The 24385-nt window shown below is 38.6% G+C and overlaps 3 protein-coding genes across 11 annotated transcripts in view; 1 reads left to right on the plus strand and 2 right to left on the minus strand.

Moving 5' to 3' along the window:
- The first annotated feature begins 1631 nt into the window (after positions 1-1631).
- On the plus strand, positions 1632-5372 carry ube2l3a (ubiquitin-conjugating enzyme E2L 3a). The gene is made up of 4 exons (XM_063889182.1): positions 1632-1780; positions 3583-3678; positions 3804-3990; positions 4675-5372. The coding sequence occupies exons 1-4, from the start codon at positions 1757-1759 to the stop codon at positions 4827-4829; spliced, it is 462 nt and encodes a 153-aa protein (XP_063745252.1). The 5' UTR covers positions 1632-1756; the 3' UTR covers positions 4830-5372.
- Positions 5373-6353: 981 nt separating this feature from the next.
- On the minus strand, positions 6354-15226 carry ckmt2a (creatine kinase, mitochondrial 2a (sarcomeric)). Of its 2 annotated transcripts, XM_063889181.1 has the most exons (10): positions 15011-15226; positions 12783-12968; positions 11146-11344; positions 10386-10481; positions 10071-10292; positions 8944-9029; positions 7966-8089; positions 7207-7341; positions 6805-6930; positions 6354-6717 (listed from the first exon to the last, which is right to left on the minus strand). In XM_063889181.1, exons 2-10 carry the CDS (start codon positions 12926-12928, stop codon positions 6601-6603), a joined length of 1251 nt encoding a protein of 416 aa, XP_063745251.1. In that variant the 5' UTR covers positions 12929-12968; positions 15011-15226; the 3' UTR covers positions 6354-6600. The 2 variants fall into 2 exon arrangements, with proteins under 2 accessions (XP_063745251.1, XP_063745250.1); XM_063889180.1 differs by having other exon boundaries at positions 10071-10481.
- Positions 15227-15652: 426 nt separating this feature from the next.
- Positions 15653-24385, minus strand: part of rasgrf2a (Ras protein-specific guanine nucleotide-releasing factor 2a) — a 28490-nt gene continuing 19757 nt past the window's right edge. For 2 of the 8 annotated variants that reach the window (XM_063889173.1, XM_063889172.1), the window contains exons 15-29: positions 24104-24196; positions 23517-24025; positions 22733-22858; positions 22566-22655; positions 21751-21857; positions 20653-20765; positions 20434-20494; positions 20315-20344; positions 20036-20139; positions 19415-19499; positions 18843-19040; positions 18681-18760; positions 18487-18604; positions 18174-18242; positions 15653-18080 (exon numbers count right to left, since the gene is read on the minus strand). In XM_063889173.1, the coding sequence (XP_063745243.1) occupies positions 17985-18080; positions 18174-18242; positions 18487-18604; positions 18681-18760; positions 18843-19040; positions 19415-19499; positions 20036-20139; positions 20315-20344; positions 20434-20494; positions 20653-20765; positions 21751-21857; positions 22566-22655; positions 22733-22858; positions 23517-24025; positions 24104-24196 (1879 nt within the window). In that variant the 3' untranslated portion in view covers positions 15653-17984. The remainder of the gene's footprint in view (positions 18081-18173; positions 18243-18486; positions 18605-18680; positions 18761-18842; positions 19041-19414; positions 19500-20035; positions 20140-20314; positions 20345-20433; positions 20495-20652; positions 20766-21750; positions 21858-22565; positions 22656-22732; positions 22859-23516; positions 24026-24103; positions 24197-24385) is intronic. The other 6 variants (XM_063889177.1, XM_063889176.1, XM_063889175.1 and 3 more) reach the window with 3 other exon arrangements.

Raw genomic sequence — 24385 nt, forward strand, 5'->3', positions numbered from 1 at the left:
AGATAAGTGATAGTAATTTAGTTTTTTTTATGGCAGCTATATACATATTTACACACTTATTATATAGTATTTGAAGAAATAACTTTCAATTCAAGATGTATCATACATAGCCGGTGGTGTAGAGTAACTAAATAGATTTAGGCCTACTCAGTACTGTATTTGAGTTCAATTTTGAGGTATTTTACTAGAGTTCCTTTTTTTTGTTGTCACATTGTACTTCTGCCACACTACCATTCAGAGGTAAATAGTGTTCTTTTACTCCATTCCATTTATTCAATACTTTTAGTTGCTTTGTAGATTTGGGTTAATAATGTGAAATATAAACACTTTCAAGACTTTAGCTACACCTGGAGTAACATTAACAAGCTACCCTGCAGTATACAAAGTATTTAGAATTAGCTGCACCTTTACCAGCTTTGATGACACTTAAATGCATCAATAACCATAACCATTTAATATATTATTCTGAAATGGGCCAATCTGCAAAATGAAGATACTTTTGATTTTGATACTTTAAGTATATTTTGATGCAAATACTTTTTACTTTTACTTGAGTAACATTTTGATTGCAGGATCAGATCCTTCCTACACTCCTATAGTTCTACTTTTACCTAAGTACAAAATCAGAGTACTTCTACCACCTCTGGAAATAGTATACGTATATGGACATTTAGATCCTTTAACTGATTTTACCAATTTATCCTACAGGAATTACCAACTGGGGCGGGAAACCAAATAATAAACTCCTATCAAAACAACCATCATAGCAAAATTGCATGCAATTTATGTTACCTTAAAAAAAACATTATTATTATTTAAGGAAAGTTACTGTTGTATGCCTATCATCCGGCATTCAGAATTAAAAAGAGCAATCTAAAAACCTTACATTTTCACAGTGAAGAAAAGAGAAGATAAATAAATAAAAGAGACAAAAACAAGAAAAAAGCCTTCAATTTCCGGAATAAAACAATTTCCACTCTCTGCAAGCAGGACAAGCTCTGCTGAGGTAAAACCACCAAAGACCCCAAACAAAACCTTTCTTGCCTGAAGGGACCTGCAACCTGCCGCAAGAGGGTGCTACGTCCAAAGATGCTCCACAGCAGGCTGCTGCACCTGAATCATATCCAGCAGGCCTCTACAACACAAGATCATCCACAAAAACAGTCTTCAAAGAAAATGTACATATAATTTTAATAAAAAAATATGTTTTCCACTTCCTGACGTGTATCAGAATCAGTACTTAAACAAGTACTTTATTTATCTCAAACTGGGACATTTTTGCGTTGCTTTTATTGTTTGTGAATTGTTGCTATTTTTTCTTGTAAATAAATAAAAGTTTTGGGAAATATGCTCCACGATAAACTGAAGTTAAGATAAGATAAGGTGTACCTTTATTAATCCCCGTGGGGGATATTCAGGAGTTTATGCAGCAAAAAAAACAGAAAGAAAAACAGAACAGATTCACACAAGGATAAAAACCAAAAAAGAATTAAGTGGGCATATAGACATTTCGTATTGTTAAACAATTTGGTTAAGATAAGTGAGGCGAGTTTATAAAGGAGAAGTACTTTTTAAATCTGTGTAAAAGAAGAGACTTTGCATCTCATCTGATTGTAATAGTTTGCACTCCAGGCCGGTAGGTGGCGCTTACACACCGGCCCGCAGGGTGTGCGCCACCTTAAACCAAAGTGTAAAGAAGTCGAGCAGGAACGGAAAGAAACAGGAAGAAGGAGAAGAAGACAACATCGGTACCACAATGAATAGCAAGAGACTAGTAAAGGTAAACAAAAAGATCCATAATTATTGATTTCACGCCGCTAGCGAGGGCTTAAATAACTTGTTTTGTCTTTATGAATATAAATACACCACTGTCGACCAAGAGAAAGTTAATTCAACGTAATACTTTAGCGTTTATCTGTCCGACAAAAATGAAAGGATAATGACGTCCGACACACGGTGACTGAGAGGTAACTAGTTATAAGTTTCAGACGCCGGTGTGGCGTGACACAGCACTCGGAAGGAAAATGTGTCAGATAAAGCTTGAGGACGTAGCATATATTTTATATACATGTTTAATTGGCGGAGCTTATTAAACGGCTTCACGGTGAGAAGTGAGGCGGCTCTTTTTTACGCGCTGTCACTGTCTGAAGGCTGAGGAGAAAACATGGAGACTTTGGGGTTGGGACCTGACGTCAAACCTCCTCTAGGCACAATATATCGCAGGAAATTATTGTATAGTGAAATAAAACCGGATTTAATTTGATTATACCTTGATTAATGCATGATGTATTTAAAAAAACAAAACAAAAAAACAATAGTGGGATGTAACTAAGTACAATTACTCAAATAGCTATTGTAATTCAGAATACATTTGAGTTACTATTTGACTATTTTTTATTCTTTTTGCAAATTTATACTTTTAAATTTGGGAGGTACTTATTTCTTTTTACAGCTTGAGTTGCTTTAATGATATCAGTTGTTCATCTCTCAGTTATTACATATGTAAATCTTTAGATCGGTTAACAAAAGGATAATCATTTTGATATGGGTAACTTGGTTCGGCAATACTGACCAGACAGACATTTAATACGCTGAAAGTCTGGGAGATTACAATGCCTATTTTAAGTATATTTTTCTCAAAATATTTGACTCTTATTGAGATTGTGTTTTGAATGCAGGATCTACTCTAAGAAATGATTTCACAGCTTGGTATTGGTTGTTTTAGTTCCACATGTTGTGTTATGATAAATGTTTGAATCTGTTTTAAAAACACAACTGATTTGAGTGTTTTAGACTTTCAGTTTGGCTGTCCCCTAGAGTCTCTTACTTTGACTTTCACTGTGACACACAATCAGGTTTGGTTTTGATTTTGCTGTGTGTATGATACGACATCAGGATATTCCCCTGTCACAACCAACGTCTTGTTAACACTTTCTGAAATCCCCTGATAGTCCTGTTCTACGTGACAGGTGTCTCCTGACAGGAAGAGGAACAGAGATGTGTTTTTAAAACATTCGCAAAAAATTGTAATAATAAAAAAGGGAAATATCAACTGATGTGGTATGGTGAAAGAGGTTTTGATCAGAAGATTAACTGTAATCTTTTGCTGGACCATAATTCAAATTAAAATAATCCCAAGGTTTTTGCCATAGTTTTTAAAATTGGCGGTAAGGAGGGACTGTGTCAGTAGTTTATGATGTTCTGGACCAAAGATCAAATTATGTGTTTATGGCTACTGAATTATAAGTCAGAGGCCATCCAATCATTGACGTTTGTTAAACAGGAATGCAGTAGGGTGAGGCTGTTCAGTTTATGTTGTTTTATGTGACGGTACAGAAAGTATTTAAAGGGACAGTTGTAGCTGGGCCTTTTTATCAATCTAGATTGTTTTAGTGTGAATAAAACTAGAAGGCAATAATATTAAGTAATAACTCAAAATGTATGGTCTCAAAAGTACAAATTATTGCATTAGATTGTACAGTAGTTGTTAGTGCACGGATACATGCATAATCAGTTTGAGTCAGTGGGATCCTGGTAATCTTATGATTTTATGTCATTTTAAATCAATTACTTTTCTTTCAGGAGCTGGAGGAAATGCGCAATGGCGGTGCAAAGCATTTCCGCAATATTCAAGTGGATGAAACAAATTATTTGAACTGGCAAGGGCTCCTTGTTCCTGTAAGTATCGACTTGATGCTAAAGGATCTTGTGTTGCTCCTTTGTAGCTAGTAGTTGTTCTGTCATTAAAGTTTTTATTAACTTTTTCTCTCCCCTTCATCTACAAATTCTTGTTTTTCTTCAAGGATTCTGCTCCATATGACAAAGGAGCATTTCGGATTGAGCTCATCTTTCCCGCGGAGTACCCCTTCAAGCCACCTAAGGTCACCTTCAAGACAAAAATCTACCACCCCAACATTGATGAGAAGGGTCAGGTCTGTCTGCCCATCATTAGTGTTGAGAACTGGAAGCCGGCCACGAAAACTGATCAAGGTGAGGACGGTGATTTGATGTCCCAATTTCAAAGAAGCTCATACATTTTCTTTTCAGCTGATCATTTAAGAACACGCGAGTAAGATTAGCAACCATACAGAGTTATGTTAGAACAAAACCGTTTTTTTCTTTGCTCGGAAAGATTGATTTTGACATTTTGTCTGGATATACATTTAGCCTCAGTTTTGTTTAAAAGCCTTTTTACATGGTTCTTATTTTAAAAGGAAAGCAAAAGTTATGGATTGAAGATATTTTTGGACTATCAGGGCTTAAGAAAAGAGTTTACAATTGTAGATTAAGAAGCACACTTGTTACCAAAACAGATGAAACCTTTACAGTACAAACAAAGACACATTAAATGGAAATGATTTCCACTGAACAGAAAATGAAAGCCAGAACTTCCCCTGGCTTACCACCAACAAATTGTGAAACACACTTGCTGTTACCGCTTGTAACCACAGGTGGTGCCAAATCAATCAGGAATTCAGGTCCAAAGTAACTTTAAGTACATTTACTCAAGTTAACTGTTGTATTATTATACTTTCTCCACCACTGCAGCACAGAAAATCATAATGGTTCTGACTTTGTCAAAATGCAAGAAAATGTTCCTCCCAGCAGTTTGAGCTCTATAATCAAAGGCAGTTGGTTATAATTTCTGCATATCTTTTTCCCTCTCTCCTCCAGTGATTCTCAATCTCATCAGTCTGGTGAACAGCCCCCAGCCGGAGCATCCGCTGAGGGCCGACCTGGCAGAGGAGTACAGTAAAGACCGTGCGAAATTCATGAAGAATGCCGAGGAGTTTACAAAGAAACACAGTGAAAAGCGGCCCGTTGACTGACAGCATCACACTGAGGCTCGTTGCTGTTGACCTCCTTTCCATTTCCCCTTCAAAGAGCCCTGATCTTACCCCTAAACTACACAGAAATGTCCTGTTCTAGTATACCTGCTCTTAATAGCACTTATATCACTCCTTAATAGAGGCTTGTGTTTCCGTTTCACTTTGGCATAAAACAAAGGAAGATAGGCAGGCGCTGGCCTCTAGGCGTCACCTGCTGCTTGTTTTGACTTCTTTCTACTGATTTCTTTTTAGATAAAAATAAGAAAATTGTCAGAAGTGGCATCCTGGAAAGTAAAATATCAGAAAACAATAAAAAGTGCTGTTCCGCTTACTTAGATGTTGAATGTTTTTTTCCAGATCATTACTTATTGCTGACCTGTTTACAGATTTTAAACTTTGTTTTCAACAACAAAAATACCCAGTTAATCTCAAGCTGTTCATATCTGTTTTTCTTCATTTGTTTATATTTTCCCATGATACACTGTACTTTGTGAATTCACCTGTTGCAGTACATGAAAATTAAAGTTTGTTACTGATGCAGAATTCCACATTTAATTTTTTGTGAAAATACATGTGTCCCTTGATATGTTTTTGTATTTTGAAATGTTTGGGAAATGTCTCTTAATTAATATCTTGAATTTAACAATGTATCCTTTCTTGGATGTTCAAAGCTGTTAAGTTCTGCAGTTGATTGGAATTTTAATGTGCAAGGATACCCTCTCCTCAATTAGTACCAACTATGTCTTACCTTACTCATCAAAATGCTAATATATAAAGAAAAGTACCTACAAAGCACTGATTGGCTCTAGCATTGCAATATAGTGTTCAACCTGCAGAATGGATGTGGGCAGCAGTTAAACGGCTCTAATCGACATTTCTCCCTCCATAATAAAATGCAATTATAGCCAGGAAATACACTGATAGCTGACCATGCAGAGCACACCAGCAGACTCGGTCCTGTTACTTGTGAAAAGGCAATACATCCAACTGCAGATGGAGAACATAAAGGATATTAATGAATAAAGATTTGTGATGGATTAATCAAATTTGAATTGTGTTTATTAACCGCAGATTTTCCTTGATTCACTGTAAGGAATATAAAATAATGACGTTATTAAGAGGAACATGCTATGGCAACCCTAATATTGCATGCACAACATGAATATTTGTTCATACATAATCCTGCAATGCTTCTTGGAACTACACCTCCCATAATGCTTTGGGAGGTGTTTGGAGGAAGTAAAATGTTTTCATGGTAGATTGTAAATCACATTTGTATCATTAATCTGACTGTGCAGTTACTTGTAACCAAAGTTCTAAAAAAAATTGCAAGAATGTTTGCCTTTGAATTTTACCGGAGTTCAAATATACAGTCGTAGAAAATAAAATCACTCAAGTAAAGTACAAGTATCTTAGAACAGTACTTGAGTAGATATACGTACTTACTTTCCACCACTGTATTTGAATGTGTTGAGCTCTCAGGGCCACCGTAGATAATTCAAATGAATCACAGAATAGTCAAAGTGTTTAATACTGTTGTCTTTATTGAAGTCAGGAATACAGTGATGACCTGAAACTTGAGGTAGAATCCCCCCTAACTGCAGTCCATGACTAAGATTAGGTTATTATAAAGATTTGCAATCTTTGTTGGAGAAATAAAGAAACCATCTGTAGCAGTGGACAGACGTCGTTCTGAGGTTTGGGAGGGAGCTCGGAGCAGAGAGCCGACCCCCCCCCACACTAACACTGGTGCTGCGATGAGTTCAGATTTTTACTTCCTGAACTGAGTGATGGGAGACGGGACTTTGATGTCATGTCCCTTCTCCAGCTTCTTCTCACACTCAATCAGGTAGTTGACGCCATCCACCAACATCTGGACAAGCTCCACCTAAAAATACACACACCAAAGTTCATTTCCGTAACAAAATAACGGCTCTATATATTTTTAAAAGCGATAAGATTGATTGATCCTTACCTCAGATTTGCCCAGACGGTCATTGTTGGAAATGTCGAAGGTGTCTCCAGTAGCAGCTGTGTCCACTCCACCTGTGCCTCTTTTCTGCAGCCGCAGGTTGTCAAGGATCTTTGAGAAACGTTTGTCCTGCAGAATAATTGTGGTCATAACTTAATTTCAAGACCACATATGCAAAAGTCCATTTTTATTGGTCTGTGAAAGTGGAGATTGGAAGTTAATTGATCTTGCAGAAACGAGCATTTGAAAAATCCCTTCTGAAAAAGTATAATATTATACACAAGAATATGGAGTGTGTGTGTGTGTGTGTGTGTGTGTGTGTGTGTGTGTGTGTGTGTGTGTGTGTGTGTGTGTGTGTGTGTGTGTGTGTGTGTGTGTGTGTGTGTGTGTGTGTGAGAGAGATACCTGGCTGAGATTTGGCAGTCGAACATGTACACCAGCCCTGAGTCCTGTTCCCAGGTTGGAGGGACATGTGAGGATGTATCCCAGACGCTCGTTCCACATGAACTCCCAGCCTCTCTCCTGGATCAGCTGTTCCACCTATGAGACATCCCATAATAAGAGTTGAGTCGTACTGTATAGTTGTTTTCAGTGAGTGGAAGTGTATTTACCTTTTTTACTAAATATATATATACATTTCAATTTCGAATGACTGTACACCGGTCTACCACAAATACAAAAAATATGTATTATACTGTGTGTGTCTTTCATTGTATCCTTAGAAATGAACTTTTGCACTATGTTATGTCTTAGATTATCTTTATTGCTTGCATCTTTTATCATTTAACAAACAAATAAATTAGCATCTTTTCGACAGAGCCTCAGCTCTTTCATTTTCATTAGCTGAATCGAATGGGAATGTCATTACAGTGTAAAAAAATGCAAATCATTAGAGAACTTGCACTGTTTACTTGACCAAATTATCCATTTTGTGTCTTAATATTTTACAATAAACTAAAAATATCACGCTAGAGGAAAAATCTGAGGATGAGGGTAAGATTCATCAATGTATATCTGTACACAATTTCATGGCAACCCCTCCAAAAGTTGTTGAGATATTTCTGTAAAGACCAAAATCGTGGAGAGACAAACGCCACCATCCACAAAGAAACATGGCTGCTCTGGTTCTGCATCATGTCTGTGTTTTCAAAGGCTCCACTGTACCTGTTTCAGTCCTCTGCAGAATCTATCAAACACTCTCTTCATGTTGCCTCCCTTCTCCATGGAGATGACTCTGGTGTGGTCCTCCTCATTCACCCAGATCAGGAAGGTCTTCTCATTGTTGTGCCTGAACAACAGCTGAAGAGTCTCAATAACAGGTTCAAAAAACTCTTACAGGAAACGACTCATGGTCATAAAGGACCTGATTCCACAGAAAATGTTATAATCATGCTGCTTGTCTGTGTACCATTAATATGTGAGAAACATGCATTTGAAACCGCAAAATACACAGCAAGTGTAAAACACAAAAACAATTTGCTGTTGATATATTTGTCACAAGATTTAAAATGATATATTTACATCAGGTTGTAGAAAGAGTATTTTGTTCAAGTCAGTAAAAATATTAGTAGGCCTATCCTGAAATACTCCACTTAGGGTCCTGAATTACAGTTAGTACAGTTACCATTTTATCACTATTTTATTTAGGAGTATGGAGAGCAAAAGTACTCAATTTACAGACTGATCATATTGGATTACATTATTGCTGCATTAAAGTGTATTGCAATTAACTGCTGAAGATGTTTTAGGATGTGTACATTTCAACTACTTTATGTACTGATGGGTAGTTTAATCTACAGCAATGTACAGTGTATATATATATACATATATATATATATATACAGTATATGTTCTATAAGATTATAATTTGTTCATAGCACTGCTGTCCTGTGAGCACCATGTATTACTAAAGCCTGTTTTCGGATTAGTTATTATGCATTTTCCTGCTGATCAAGATATTTTTAGATGTTCATTGAACAGCAATATGGATGGAGAAATTTATATCAAAGGTAACAAAAGCTGCCAGCATAAGAAGATGCACTAAGTCACATTCGGCGACCGAGGTTATCACTGACATGGATCAGGAGGTGGAGGTCTATAAAGTCACACAGCAGACATGCAGGAGAGCTGAATAAACCCTACCAGATGCCCCTGGCGTCTGGCCAGTCTCTGGCCATAAAGGCACATGTCAACAGAGGAGAGACAGGCTTGTCAAACAAGAAGTGGTCCTGAAGGTGGGAATGGTAGGGAAAGGGAGGAAAACAGAGGGAGGAGGACATTAAAATGAAATACTTCTAAAACTGACCGTGTTAGAGAGGAGAGAATAGAATAAGGGTTAGGGAGGACTTCGCAGACCGGGAGAGGGTGTGGTTTGATGCATTGAATTGTATTTCCTCTCATTACTCGCAGCACTAACAGCATTGGGAGGGGATTTCTTACCAGATCCCCCTGGAATCGGGCCAATCTCTGGCCATGAAGGCTGAAGTGAGCAATGGAGAGACTGGCTTGTCAAACAGGAAATGATCCTTTTGTGGCGCAGCATGAAATAATCAGAACAGGAAGGTCAATGAAAGAGTTTGAAGTTTAAAGAGAGCTAGTCTAAGCGGGAATAACCCTGATGATACTTTTTGACATTTTCAGTGTTGTTTTTTTAGACACAGAATGATGGTTTTACATTTTAGAAAATAATATGTTAGAAGAACAGATTAAGATGACTCATAGAAGTGGTAGCAGACATGAAGCTGGAACCTGCAGATATCTACCTTAGTTTAGCATAAAGACTGGAAATACAAGGTAAGCTTTTTAATTATTCAACTATAGCAAAGATGTTGACCTTGTATTCAAGATCCATAAAATAGATCAGCTGTAGACTCAATGATAATGCAGGTTGAGATAAAGTCTGTTAACTGAACAGTTCCAAAGGAGCTCAAAAATGAGATTTGGAGGAGGATTAAAAGGATAAGAAATAGAAAAACTCAAATGTATCCTTTTTCTACAAAAATACTGCATACTATCACCTCTCATGCTCGTACAATCCTTAAAAAACTGAAATAAATTTTAGTGTGGACAATTGTGTTACACTATAAAACCGAGACTATACTAACTGTGGTCAGGTTTTTCAAAAGCGTGTTTCCTAAAAAGCTGTTCTGTGAATATAAAAAACAGGGATAATTCTTAAAATATTGTAAGAAAATGTTGACCAAATATGACTTGAGTATTGTAAACAAATGATTTGTATAGTTTCTGTGTCTAACAAAGATGAAACTCACATCAATGAGCTGCTGCTGCTCCTTGTCCGTCATGTCTTCCAGGCCGTAATAGCGTCCGGCCAGGTCACCCTTCAGGCCGGCAAGGGCCATCACCACCACCCGCTCCACCTCACGGCGCTCAGCCCTGGAGCAGGCCGGGGGAAGACTCAGCCCACGGATACTGCGCCCAGTGCGGACACGGGACGACAGGACGTAGTTCTCGTCAAACACGCCGTTGGTTATCTGGAGGTTGAGGAAACAGGCAAGAAAGAAACATAGTTTGAATACATTAAAGAACAGCAGGTGGATGGAGGGATCATGCAGTGGTGTAAACACCTTGGAAGAATCCAGGTCAGTGGGGTGAGTCATGGTTCTGGGGTCGTAGCCGTTGTGCCTGTCTTTGATGATGGGGTCAAAGAGTTCAGCAAACACCTGGAGGGAACAGAGGACAGTGTCAAATGTGTAAAATTGGTTTCGTCAGTGTTACATTATTATCTTTAAACAATTTAAAACCTTATATTCAAGATCCAAAAATAACTTTGCACCTTAACTCAAAATCATGTTAGGTTTCCTTGATGAAGACCTGATATTTCAGGATAGAGAATATGCATTTACTAACTGCATCAAGGAATATTACTGGTAAATCCAATATTGCCTTTATTATTTTATTTTAATGCAACAAAGGAGGTGAAGGGACTTTAATGTAGCCGTCCCTTAACGTTTAAAATTGAATAGGCATACCTTAAAAAACAAATTAAATAATAATTAATCACAATTTCAAAACTAAGTGGTAATAAAAAATGGATATGTAAAATGTACCACCAAATCTATAATAACAAGTTGAGAATCCATTAAGACTATTTCAGATGGTATTTTAATGGATATTGAAAGCCTTCAGTCTCACTGACCTGAAGGTATTGAGCTCAGCACTCACTGCATGGCTAGCACTCGCTGCATGCTGCTCATTAAGCTCATTACTCAGCGAATTAACATTTTTATGAACTCATATTCCTTCATCTGGATTTTGCGCAGCTGGACAGTCAGAGGACATGGTTAAAAGAAAGGTAATTACAATGTGACCTTTGACCTCTCATACCTCGTAGCTCTCCTCATCACCGGCCACACAGCCCACGGTCTTGATGAAAGGGTGTCCGGGGTTGTCCACTCCGGTTTGGATGCACTGGTCCAGGGTCCAGTTGTTGGGGGTGAGCTTGTCCCTCAGTCTGCCATAAATGGCCGGGGTCAGAGCCTTGGCCATGCAGTTGTTGTGTTTCCTCAAGTCGGGGAAGTCAGAGCTACAGGAAACAAAATTGTTGTTGGTAAAAAAGTAGCTGTACTCAGCCTATTTATGATCCTAACTATGGTGGCATCATCAACAAGTCCTGCTGCTGTGATCTAGTATATAAATAATTTTGATAGAGGCCCTCCAGACATGTACTGTGACATAGTGTATATTCAAACAATATTCTGCTTTGAACAACAATAAGTGTCCACATTGAAGTCTCTATTTGTGTGGCTTAAAGCTGCATTCATCTGTTGTTTGGCCACTTGGGGGCATCACAACAAGATGTAATCACAACGTCAACATATTATTCCCTTGTAATGATACATGTTGGCATACACTTTACACCAAGCAGACACTGAGCAACTATGTCATTGATTTAGAGTTAGCTCAGTTGTCGCTCCCAATACCAACTCCTGAGGAAAATATCTGACTCTTTAGCTGCTAATCAGTCATACCATCCATTATAATTTACAAGTGATTATTCATTCAAAATGTATAAATGGTAAGTGCAGCTAAAGAATAAGTATAAGTCCGACTGAAGTCTGCAGCTCTGCTTTGAATAATTTCTGTTGTCTCTATTTTTCTGTCCTGCTTCCCTCACAAGTTTATGAAAATTGTAACGTTCTTAAAATATCACATTAAACCCCTGCTACACATCCTGTTTCAACCAGGAATTTGTCACATTAAGACACAAAGATGCTCTCAAAATAGTATTTTAAATCCCAAACATATCGTGTAATTATAACTAAAGGGGGTAAGGTATAATTAAAGCGATATAAAAGTAATAAACAACAGGGTTTGTGTGAAAGATTTCGGCAGAGGGAGGGAGTGAGTCAAAGGTAACATAGATGAAACTCGAGAGCCACAGAGATCCTGGCGGATGGTTCTAGAGTCACGCTGTATGACCTCTCTGCTACTCTCAGATGTTAACTCACGATACACACACTCAAAATGGGTTGATTCTATATAGTTTTATAGAACACTTTTACCATACACATAATTAAACGTACTAATAGTGAGTATTATCGATAAGAGGTGGTGAAAGTATGCATTTTAACTTTAATGAGCTCAGAAAAACGCTTGCTTTCAGCCATGTGACGTGTACATTCTCCAGCTAATTCATGGGGCATATTGAGCTTGAGAAGAAGGAGAAGATGAAGGAACACGTTATCCTTCAAATCCTTAAAAACTAATGAGATAAATGTAGTTGCAGTCAAAGTATAACATTTCATAAAATGTGAACACTCAAAGTTGCTTCCTTTGGTTGCTTCTGTTGTGGTAACACAAAGCAATGAGTCATTGTTCGGAAGTGATGTTATAAAGCATGTCGTCAGCTTCTAAAATATCTGCCACCAGGTAGATAATTATAGAGCTTGGAGTATTCACTGACAAGTCAAGGTCACCCCTCTATTGCTGTATTTTATTCAGCCCTGTGGTGTTGGTCTTACCTGGGAGGGTACAGCTTCGTCCTCACCTCAGCAGCTAGGGAGTTATCACTCAGCAGGAAACCAGTTGCCATGGTTCCCGCGCCCAGGCTGGCCAACAGCACAGCCCTGTTGCGTCCGGAGATCATACGTGTGAAAGAGCCAGCCATCTTTTGGATAGTAGGTAACTCTTTATAAGAAACAAATTAGCTGTCGGAAAAAAGAAAGACATCATTAAAAAAAACACAGAAAATAGAAATTACTATTACTCAAATTCATTATTTAGCATTCATGAACAAGCTGTGGCTTATTAATACCCCTGAGGATATAATATAGTCCAGGTCAGATATCCGGTGTACAGTGCTGCCATAACCCTACACTTCTCACTGGTATGGCCAGATATGCTAGTATTTAAGCATTTAAACACATTACAGCAAAAATCCATCTATTTTATTTTAATCAGCACTATCATGGAATTCACCCGCAGAGCTTCAAATTAAACTTTTGTGAACTTTGACCCGTAGATCTGGACCATTTTCCAATATCAAACTGTCTTCACAGTAATGAACATTGAAGAAGCAGGCAGAGGCTAGCAAAGCTTATTAGCTTGGCTGTACTTGCTACTTTTATTGTACATCTTCTGTGGGAAGTAAAAAACTGCTCATCAGTAATTATTTATTACATTAAAAATATATAAAAACCGGAGAGCAAAATGTCTGAGGAGTTTTACAGAGAAGCTCAATGAAAAAAAAATAGGTATCCCCACTAGCGCCAACATGTACCTGGATGGCTATCATACCAATAGATGGACTCTTTTATTAGCACACACCGTCTGGGATTAAGACCCTCCTTTTGAACAGTAACAAGCTTAGAGTGGGTGGCAGGTGGGACAGCTCTTAGCTTCTTAGCATTAGCAGTCTCCCACCTTTCAGGTCTCATACATCCACTAAGGCTTAGCTAATGAACAGACGTCGGTCTAAACCTGAAAGGAAAAAGTGGGACTTGAGACAGCTCAGGAAGTAATCAGTCTGTTGTAGTCGTAGTCAGTGAGGATAAAAGTATATTTTCAGTATTGTTAACAGTCTTAATGTCCATCAAGATGGATTTAAAATGTTAAATGCAATATGTGAAATAAATGTTCCTAATGAAAGGTCAGATTCTAGCCTGTCCTTCCCAGAGGGTAGGCAGTGTCCACGAGACTGTGTCTTAATATAGAAGGAAGCTGGAAGGACATCATTATTCCTGTTAATCCTGTCAAAGTAAAGATGGTCGATCTGAACTGCACTAGTAACTGAGGGGTAAATAATTTTCCCAGTATATCCAGGACTTTTTATCTGATGAATTTATCCCACTGACTCTCTTCTCTATGATTAAAGGTGAATGACAGTGGACTCTTTTGGTCAGTGGTAATATTATTTATAGATCACTGGAGGGAAGTTATGTTGCCAGGATACAGTGCCAAGAAACATTTATCCCTGGCTGACAACATAGTGACATTATGATCTGGTCACAAGACAGGATCCTCATTAGACAAAAATCAGGTGAGAGGTGACGCAACAAACATGAAAGACAAGAAATGATAATGCAAGAATTTTCTCGTGAAAAGTTTCTTTAGTTCAGAAACAATTCTCAATAGACATTCATGGCAATCTGCGATCACATCCTGTCAAGCCTTCCCTGCAAACTGAGACTGTGGATCTTAGGTTCTTATGGTAAGGATTACTCCAAACCACTGACCATTGTGACCTTTTAACTCTGCGGGAGTCTGTTTAGGACGTAAGAGCAGCTTCGTCCTTTGCAGAGGACACAGCAGAGTTAACATCAACTTTGAATTTACTGAAATACCTCAAAGGATGTAGAAAATAAATAATTTCAAGTGCAACAACAAGCTGCTTGGACAGATTATTTTGACTGCAAACGTTTCTGAACAGTGTTCATAAATCAAGTTCTGCATCTTTGCCGTACTTATTCTGTTACATATCAGCTTACATTTGTGACAAAGGCAAATTTCCCCTGTGGGAGGAATAAGGGTATTCTGATTCTGATCTCATCATTACTTCACCTTCAATCCACCTTTCCTATTTAAAACATGACTTTTAAATCATACACTCAATTGGTAAGCCTACCTATTTAAACTAAATATGTAAAATGCATGCCAAAAGATCAAAGTCAAGATGATGCAGAGCCGGTATCTTGTCTGAAACAGACATTGAGCAATGCGAGCAAGACAAATAAGAAAGAAAGTACAGTACCTGTAGGAAAGCTTCTTTGCCTTCTTGCTGAAGGTGTCTTGTAAAGAGCTTTTCACTCTCCTCTCTCAGGGGACTCCACCCCCTCATGCAGGATTAAAAAGTGGAGGCCAATCATAAGTTCAGGAACAAACCAATGAGGGGCCATCAACATGATCTACACCGGCACAGACCGATCAAGTTGAGCTACGATTAAGCATGACCACAGACGGTCCGATATCACTGTCCGGTCTGACCTTGATATTTTCCACTTACACATGATTTCTTCCTACACACACGCTCTGTGACCCCTAGGGCTCTACACATAGAAACTTAAAAAAACAAGTACAAATACAACTAACTTGACAACAATCACAAGGCATTACGGAGAGTATAAATAAAGGCGACAAAGAAAAAAGGCAAATACCGTTAAAAAAACCTGCATGTTGTACAGAACAAAACAGAATTTAGATGCAGAACAAAATGTTATTCCAGAGGACAATTTAACAAAAAAACATGCCTAGGAGTTTTTGTATTCAGTTGGGTTGTCTGTATTTGTAGTGCATGTCTGTGTTAGGTTGTTTAGCTTGTTTTCTAGAGGTACATTGAGTCCTCAAGACCAACCATATCTCCCTCTAATCCCCATGAAAACAGTTTGTAACTACATTATAATTGACTTTTTTTGTTTTTATTGTGTGTAAATATCTGTACATCAAACCAAAAAATGCATGGAAAATACAACCGCAAAGTGTGAATTTAAAGTATACAGTAATGTAAGAAAGCAATACTAACGCATTGAATATTTTTAAGATTCCTGACATCAGGCATCTTAAAAAATAAACGGACGAATCTAATAAAACTCAGTAAAAGTCAACAATAAGGATAAAAGTAATCCCAGGGACACAAAGGACATCGTGCTATAATCATGCTATAAACAAGTTTAGAGTCTATTGACATTCATAAGAAATCCATAGTGCAAAGCTATTTCTATTTTGCTAAAACAGTCCACAAGGTTTAAAATATTGATATGATTTAAAGATCACATTGACATGGAATTATATAAAAAAAGAAAAAAGTAAGGGGGCTTTGAAACAAAACAAACCTTTGAGGCGATACTTGTGAAAAAGAGCAGGAATGTGATTTTTCCAAATCAGAAAGATTTGTGCACAAAATCACTAACATTACATAACTGATGAAATATGATTTGATACGGTTTTGAATATGAATAAATATTACATTTGCAGTATCAATACTTTCAGATTTGGAACGTGTGTGAACTACAAAGTTGTAACATGCAAAAGTAGCAAATGCAACAACATAAACCTTAACGGATAATATGATGAACGATATATCAACGTCACCAAGATACAGTCGAGACAGTAAGTTTAAGGTACAAATATTGTAACTGTACTCCAGCCGTTTAGGAAACCATGTTTGTGACCCACACATATGCAGAAAGCTGACCTACCAACCAGGTAAAGTAGAAATTCCTCAGATTCCCCAGAGCCGTACACCTCGGGCCTCCAATAACTGAGGTTTATTGTGTGGAATTTGGTCTCGGGCAATTTAATTACTCAATTTGGTATACGCAAGATAAAAGCTTAATATTAACTGACATGATACTGCGGGGGAATTTCTAGACTTTACAACCTGATTTTAAATCAGTTGGCACTGGGATCAGATCTAGCTTGGGAGGCAATATCCCAGGTGGCTATAGCTGGTATTGCAGGTCGTGTGACACCCACCGGGGCCCCCAGTTATACTTTATCCCCACAGGCAATCAGCTGCCTTAAATCACTTGACGTTTGTGAGTTACAAATTATTGTTTGTATTCAATTTAAACCGTTTTGTCCAATAAAAAACATCTTTAATCAGAAATAATAGTTTTTCTTTCCACTCAACAAGCTGCAAACACAACCACAATATATTATAACTTTATGTTGTTGTCTTTTACTGGTCTCCAAAAACTGAGGGAACTATCTTCCTCTTTAGCTGCTTAACAGTGGACTTTTTTAAACCAGCTTACTGCTGCCTTTTTTGGTCTGATGCTGATTATAGTGTACAGTGTGTGCATCAAATAATTATTGCATTATTAATATTAAAATATTGATAAGGGCAATTACAAACTTTATACATCTGGTGTAACATCCCTCTTTTTGATTGTAGGCCTACATCCCTCCACTTTACAAATATGGTTTACTCTTATAGTTCTCATCAACCTTGCTTCTTGCAGGAGCGGGCGGTAAATCTCTATAAAAAAAACCACTGTGTAACAAAAACACAAATTCAAAGAAAAGCTTGTTGGGAAAGTGAGGCTCTTTATCTGAAATTCCTTTAAAGATTTTGTGGAGACCAAAACAGAGCTCGAAGAAAAGATGTATAATCATGTTTCCAGCTTGTTCTGCTGCCCCAGGTGGCCAAACAAGGGACTGTTTCTGTACAGTCCCAGTGAGCAACATGTCTTTGAACACAGCATCAAGTTAGGCTTATATAATCGGTTTAAATGCTGCACAAAATGGTATAATCCTAAATTAATTTGGAAACTATCACACAGCAAACCTGGGACCCAAAGGCTAAGGGATTTAAAGCAGGTTAATCTGGCCAATATCATACAAATAATGTATAAATCATCTTAGAAAGTTTCAATGCAAGACTACAGAGGCAGGTTGTTTAGTATTTACAGTGTGATAGCAGCAACATGTTACTTTCTAGTGCCATGTTTAAGTAGTTAACATGGTTATTTCTACAGTCATAACTGTACGATTGTATGGCAGATTTGTGTGTGTTATACAGTTCATTCTGTTTACTAAATATACACATCAGATATTTACAAAAGGCACATTTTCTCCCGAGTTTCCTAAGCACAATAACTGGTGGTGTTATATGAAACGACCCCTGCTTTATTAAGAAAGAATCTCAAGTTTTGTTAAATGATGGTTAATATTGTAAGGATGGATGTATATTTTGTACAGTGAATATGTTTGTGTGTGAAATGCAATTAGCCAGGGGGTACTCGGGGTTCGATCTTCAGCGAGAGATCATAGAGGGTATCTTCATCCATCACTAGTGTCTTATCCAGGAGGAACTGAGTCACCTGGAGGAAGTCAAGAAAGACAAAATATGTGTTATTATTAGTTCAAAAACCCCACTTTTATGTTGCATAAGTAATGCGTTTTTTTAAACACACCTTGGGCTGGTGCTCTATCCTGTAAGGTGCTTGCTGAAACTGACGAATCTCCCGGATAATATGAGAAATCTAAAAGAGTCGAGAGAAATAGACAACTGAAATTGACCGTTAACTAAGCCCATAGTTGCTTTTGCTGTGCATGTCAAGCTTACGGTGTATAACAGCGACTGATTTAACACCATAATGTCTTCTTATTTGAGTAAATATAATTAAGTTGGAACAGACGAACACACGTTTGTAAAGTATTTTGTTCAGGGTAAAGTTGAATTAGGATTATGAAAGAAGACAGCGAGGACATAATTGCATTCCTTACCATCCTCATTTTGGAGAAGTTAACCAGGCCCTCCTCTGTGAAGTTGGGTGTTCCCTCCTCAATGAAAGCCAGGTCCGTGAGGTACATGCCCAGGTACGGGACGCATGGAGGGTTACAGCTACACAAACATTAAACAGTTATCAAAAGGGACTGTATTCAGACCCTCATTTTGTCTGGTGATAAGCCATATTTACTTTTTCAGTGTCTCTCTGAGATTCTTGAACCGTCCTTCTGTTGACACAGTCTTCTGCAGCCTGTCCATGAGTGCCTTTGTCTAAAAATACACAAAGAAATCATAAAGATTTTGTGCAGAGAGTAGGTTTTAAAAAAAACAATAACAATTCAATAATTCCAACCTGTTTGCAGACTTTAGCCCACGTCTTCTTCAGCCTGTAGATGGGGCTGCGGTTCAGAGCCGAGGTGATCTCCAGCACGCCGTTGTAGTTGTTGAGGCAGCGGCAGATATCGGCCACTGCAAGCCACTTCTCTATGGAGCTCGCTCGGGAGCCAACATCAGTATGGGCCATGATCTGAGACGCCACCAGGTTACTCATCTGTGGGCAGAGGGTGAGAGGAAGACTTCTATTTTACCGATCAAAAGAAGACAACATTTGACAAATATCTTTCACCATGTCACCATATTGGACACCATTCTTTGATACACTAGGTCAGACTTAAATGGCTGTTACAATGTCCTCAAATCAAAGTTGACACATTCAACAGTGACATCCCCAAACATATCCATGATATACAGTATAACAAACAAAGGCATCAAATATTCACAGTGAAAAAGTGGAACCATTATAAATGATCATTTTTTTGCTTGAAAACATATTCAAACAATAAATAGAATGTGTTTATTTAATGTCAGTATACCTATCGCTTATAATGGAGAATTTAAAAGGGAAAAAATCCTGTTTAGTCTTACATCATTAAAATGCTGGCTGGTCTTCATGATGTACGGAGTCCTCTCTGTTTTGTCGACCTTCATCCAGCCCTGACCGAGAAACTCCCTGCAGACCACAGTACACGCACTGTTTGTAAGTCTTCGGTACATTAAGAGATGTGGAAGTATCTTTATGGTGCATGCATTCCTCCTATGAACAACTTGTTTATTATATTTTGAAAAACATACTTTTTTGGTTGACATGTGTTAGCTCTACACATCATCATCATCATCATCATCATACAAATACTGTACGATGTAGTCTTGTACACTATTAAAAGCAGGCCAAATGATATCCACCTCAAACAAGTACAGCAATAAAATATGTTTTAATACATTTCTTATGTAATTGCTCATTTAATATTATTTACTATTGGAAAAAGTATTCTCTGTATATATGGAATTGAATTTTCATTCTGATGTTAACTGACTCATATAGTATAGTACCAATTGAGCACAGTCCCAAATAACAGCTATTTCTAAATAACCTTAAAGGATGTAGTTTGAAAAAATTACAGACCCGTAAAATAAAAACATACCAAATTTTCCTTGTGAAATGTGTTGTCTTAAACAACGTTCATACTGTCTGAATGATGTACTCACTCGTAGGGAATACCCCTGAACACGATGTGGTCCAGCATCGTGATCTGCTCTGCAAGCTCCATGGCTGAGAGAGACTCAAAACACTCCGCTTTAGGACTCTCGGCCTGGAAACACACACAAATTATTTGTAGTCCAGACCCTCAACAAATGTTTTTGGGAGGAACTATTGTAGTAGATCACTAAGTGACCTCCACATACTGGGAAGGCACCTTTAACTGAATTCACCACAATACACAGTAACTACTCTACAGCTGCCAGTATGATTATATTTATTCTTACCACAATGAAGTGTAGTAGGGGACAGCTTTTCTGGAGATAAATTATTTCAAAAATTGCTTGAATGTACTTAAAACCAAGTATATTAATACAATGTGCTGCTAACAGGTGCTCATACTGACCATCTGTAATATGTCCTCTATCTTCAGCTGAGCATCATCTTGTTCTTCTTGAGAAAGTGCACTGAAGGACAAAACAGACACTGTTGTTATTTTAGTCATTTTCTTCAGTTTTAATATATTTAATTGGATTATGCTGGCATTATATGTAGATAGATAATACACGAATCAGGCAAAAGCTAGACTTGTTTCCAATTCTAAAACGTTTTTTTGACTTTGTACCTTAAAATGTTTGATGTTGCTTTCCTCTCCTGAGGCAGCAGGTCAGGATCTCGCAGCACCTCCTCCAGCAGATTAATCACCCCCATCTTCAGCTCAATGTTCATTTCAAAGTCCTGATGGAGAACAAATTTATAGATATTTAATACAAATTTACAGTTACAGAAGATATCTGGGGCTTGTATGTTTGCAGAACGACTGACTTGAGCAGATTCAGGTCAGCAATGTCTAGTTTTGTCCACCAAATGTTGTGATTATTTATAGACATTTTGCTTGAATTTAACAATATTTGCATTATAATCAACACCACGCACATTCTTTTCATCTTTATTCTTTATATGTGAACCAGAAAAAGTCCCATTGAGATATAATACCTCCCCTACCAGGGAGTCCTGCAAAATAAAATGTACACCGTATACAAGTACGAGAGGAAACAAAAAAGAATCAAATACTAACAAACAAAAAAAACGCAAAAAAATACCAAAAACCCACACAAGACACACAGCAATCTGAGTCTCAAAGAACCAAGGAAAATCATGCCATTTTTTAAAAGCACATCAAACTGATTTTATCGTATTAAAGTGCATTAAAATCACCACTGCCTCTTAATGTAGCTGCAGACGTGAGAAGGATGCCCTCTAGAGGAGATTCACATCCACTGTGTATTTTCAATTCATCCCAGAAATTGACTAAATGGTAAATGGTTTTGTTTCTTTAAGAAGTGATGTTCTGTGGTGCAACTGTGTTTCTCCAAAGGATCAATTAATACATTATAAATGTTCACTTGTCAGGCTAAAAACATGCAGGTACAAAAATAGCATCTTATATAATCTTGAAAGAAAGTGATAGTTGTTTTAGTGTCCCAGGGGAGGAGGCTGACCTTTATGCTAGCCTCCTGGGTGGGAGAAAAGACACGCAGAGCAAAGAGCACCTCCATCGGGGAGAATACTGACAGGTGAGGACACACACAAACATACACAGAGAGGGGGTGGGCTGATGGCAATGATAACAGACACAACAAAAGACTCTTTCAAGTGGGCTGGCTCAAAGTGTTTGGATCTTTTGGACGAATGTAAAGTCTTTTTGTTGTTGTGGACTCACCTGAGAGTGCTTGGAAATCCAGTGTCGCAGCACGTTGAGAACTCTGTTGGTCGCAGCTCTCCGGATGATGAATTCTTTGTCACAGACCTTTTCAGAATTACTAAAACCTAAGAGAGGACAACAACTTTCTTAATGTTCTTAGTGTCTGAGGTCATCCTTGCCATTTTGCTCCATATTAAAATACTTTACATATGATATCTGCAGTTTCAGGTGTCAAAAAAACAAAAGTCGCTGGTGGAAGAAGTGCTGTCAAAGTAAAAGTAATCTATTACATAGGAAAAAGTATCTGTACCACAGTATAGAAGTCCTGCATCTAAAATGTAACAAGTTGTACTAAAGAACAGCAGTATTAAATCAAATTAAAGTACCAAACGTGAAAGTATTCACTATGTCACTTTCAGAAAGTATATTGTATTTAAAATAACTGGATTGAAATTATTGATATATTATGTGTTCGTCACTTTAATGTTGTAAATGTGTTGCTAATTTAAATGTTTTAATTATTGGGTATAATTTCCTTCCTTTAGTTTATCTTGACCTATTATAATAGATCATCATTTATTTTCAATGACATTTTGTATTATTAATCTGAATCTGCAAACTAATTTCATAAAAATGTATCAAGTACATTTAGTGGGGTAAAAACTACAATATTTCCCTGGGAGATGTAGTAGAGTAGAAGTTTAAAGAGGCAGAAAGTGGAAAATTGTCAACTATTTTAAAATTGTATCAACGTGCATTTCTAAATACATTTTCCACCACAAACAACCTCCACCCGTTGAAGTCATTTGACCTTAATGACTTTCCGTACTCACTCTGGGTGCTGCTATGCCCGGCAGCAGCAGTGGCGATTGCAAACGCTGAAGCCGGGGACATTGGGCAACGCGAGTTCTCCCCGGGTGTGACTGCAGGGAATAACAGACATCAGGAACAGAAGGGAATACAATAAGTGTGTATCTGTGTGTGTTTGTACTGGTCGTACCTCCTGACTGTCTGTAGCGGAGGTGCCTCGGTGTTGTAGGCGAGCGGCAGGGAGACATGTCGCCCGGCTCGCTGCTGGCTGGTGTTTCAGGGAGAAACTTGTCCATAGAAACTGACTCCAGAACAACTGTAAGGGTAAACAAAAGTGAGAGCTCATTTGAAACATGATGTTACAAAACTTCCTTCTTATTCTAAACATGGCTTTGAAAGATTCTGAGAAATGACAGCAGTGGATAAAAAACATCAGTATAACCTTTAAACAGGCTGTTGCTCATGCCTATTTTTGGCTTACTTCGTCCTGATCTGTAGTATTTTGGGTTTTGTTGGAGAGCTCTCCGTTTCGTCGATTCAATACGTCATTTTCCTCTTAGGAGACACTCCAGCTGCCACGTAAGGCTAAGTTTATCTCTTCATTTTCTATCTCTAAATTTGTTGTCAGACATTTTCTGACCCGGTGCTCCACCGCTGCTTTTATAGTGGATAAACTGTCTGCTGGAGCCAGATGGGGATCACAGAGCACGATTATTCCTCCGTTGGTTAACAGTGACCCATTTCTGTCCCTCTCTATTTGGGTTGGCGGGCCACTACCAGTGCTGTGTCAGATTCAAGTGTAAAATAAAAAGTTGTATTGACGCAACGTCCCTTTGAAGTTATGCACTAGATCGGAGAGCCACCTAAACTCTAAATTTACCTGTTTTTAAACCATATTACTGGAACAGTTGTGAGCCTGATGTTCACATGAGACTGCAGTGTGAATCATATGCTTTTGTGCTCCAGCTACACACCCCTGCGAATGCTGCGCCTCAGCTTCCCACAGAAGGCGTCTAAGCGAGGCAGCTCTCCGCTGACGTCCTCCCCTGCAGCTGGGCTCGGCTCTGGGGATCCAGGACCGCGGCTGAAGTCCATGGGGGCCTTGGTGGAGGTGGGGGGCGGGGAGGAAACTCCAGAAGCTTGGGGGAGGCTGGGAGAGCGTGGGGCGATGGTCGGAAGGGAGAAAAAGCCAGAGGAAGGCTTCGGTGAGTTGGGAGGAGGAGAGGAGATGGAGGGGCAGTGACTGGAGGTGGGGGAGTTGGCTGCAGAGGAGGTGGGGGTGGTGGACATATCCAAGACTCCTGGTTTTCCACTGATGGGGCAGTTGAGGGAGAGCTTGCGGCAGTGGACGGGGGAGGAGGTGCGGGAGGAGATGGTGAGGGGCGGGGGAGAGGAAAACTTGCGGATCAGCCTCGGGGATTTGTTGTTCAGAGGGTCCGTCCCCCACGAGCTCTGGTTGGTGGCGAAGAAGAGCTCCAGAGACCTGAGAGACAAACAGAGTGGATCTGTAGATGTGTCCCTGAAAAATGCTGACTAAGCGCTCTCTACTGATGGGCATTACTTGGACTGGTCCAGGGCCAGCTGCGTGATCTTCAGACTGTAGTCAGGACAGAGGGACATGATGGACAGACGGTCACATGAAAGTTGCTCGATCCTGGGACAGTGACAGGAAGAGGAGGAGTATGGCAGAGATAGATGAAGAAAGGAGGTGAATGATGAGGAGGATGAAGAACAACATGGAGATGGAGTGAATGCACTGCAGAATGACTGAGCAGAGGGAAGGACAATGAGGGTGGATGAATATGTACAAACAAACTAACACACTCAGTGTTTTCTAGACAAT

This window comes from Eleginops maclovinus, chromosome 8 (assembly GCF_036324505.1).
Source record: "Eleginops maclovinus isolate JMC-PN-2008 ecotype Puerto Natales chromosome 8, JC_Emac_rtc_rv5, whole genome shotgun sequence".
NCBI lineage: Eukaryota > Metazoa > Chordata > Actinopteri > Perciformes > Eleginopidae > Eleginops > Eleginops maclovinus.

Bases quoted from the DNA above. Each gene is read 5' to 3' on its own strand.
- ube2l3a (XM_063889182.1), top strand. From the start codon at position 1,757: ATGAATAGCAAGAGACTAGTAAAG. The intron at 3,679-3,803 runs GTAAGTATCGAC...TTTTTCTTCAAG, and splicing joins GGCAAGGGCTCCTTGTTCCT to GATTCTGCTCCATATGACAA. The intron at 3,991-4,674 runs GTGAGGACGGTG...TCTCTCCTCCAG, and splicing joins GGCCACGAAAACTGATCAAG to TGATTCTCAATCTCATCAGT.
- ckmt2a (XM_063889180.1), bottom strand. From the start codon at position 12,928: ATGGCTGGCTCTTTCACACGTATGATCTCCGGACGCAACAGGGCTGTG. The intron at 9,030-10,070 runs GTGAGTTTCATC...TCCCACCTTCAG, and splicing joins AGCAGCAGCAGCTCATTGAT to GACCACTTCTTGTTTGACAA. The intron at 6,718-6,804 runs GTAAGGATCAAT...GTGTATTTTTAG, and splicing joins ACCGTCTGGGCAAATCTGAG to GTGGAGCTTGTCCAGATGTT.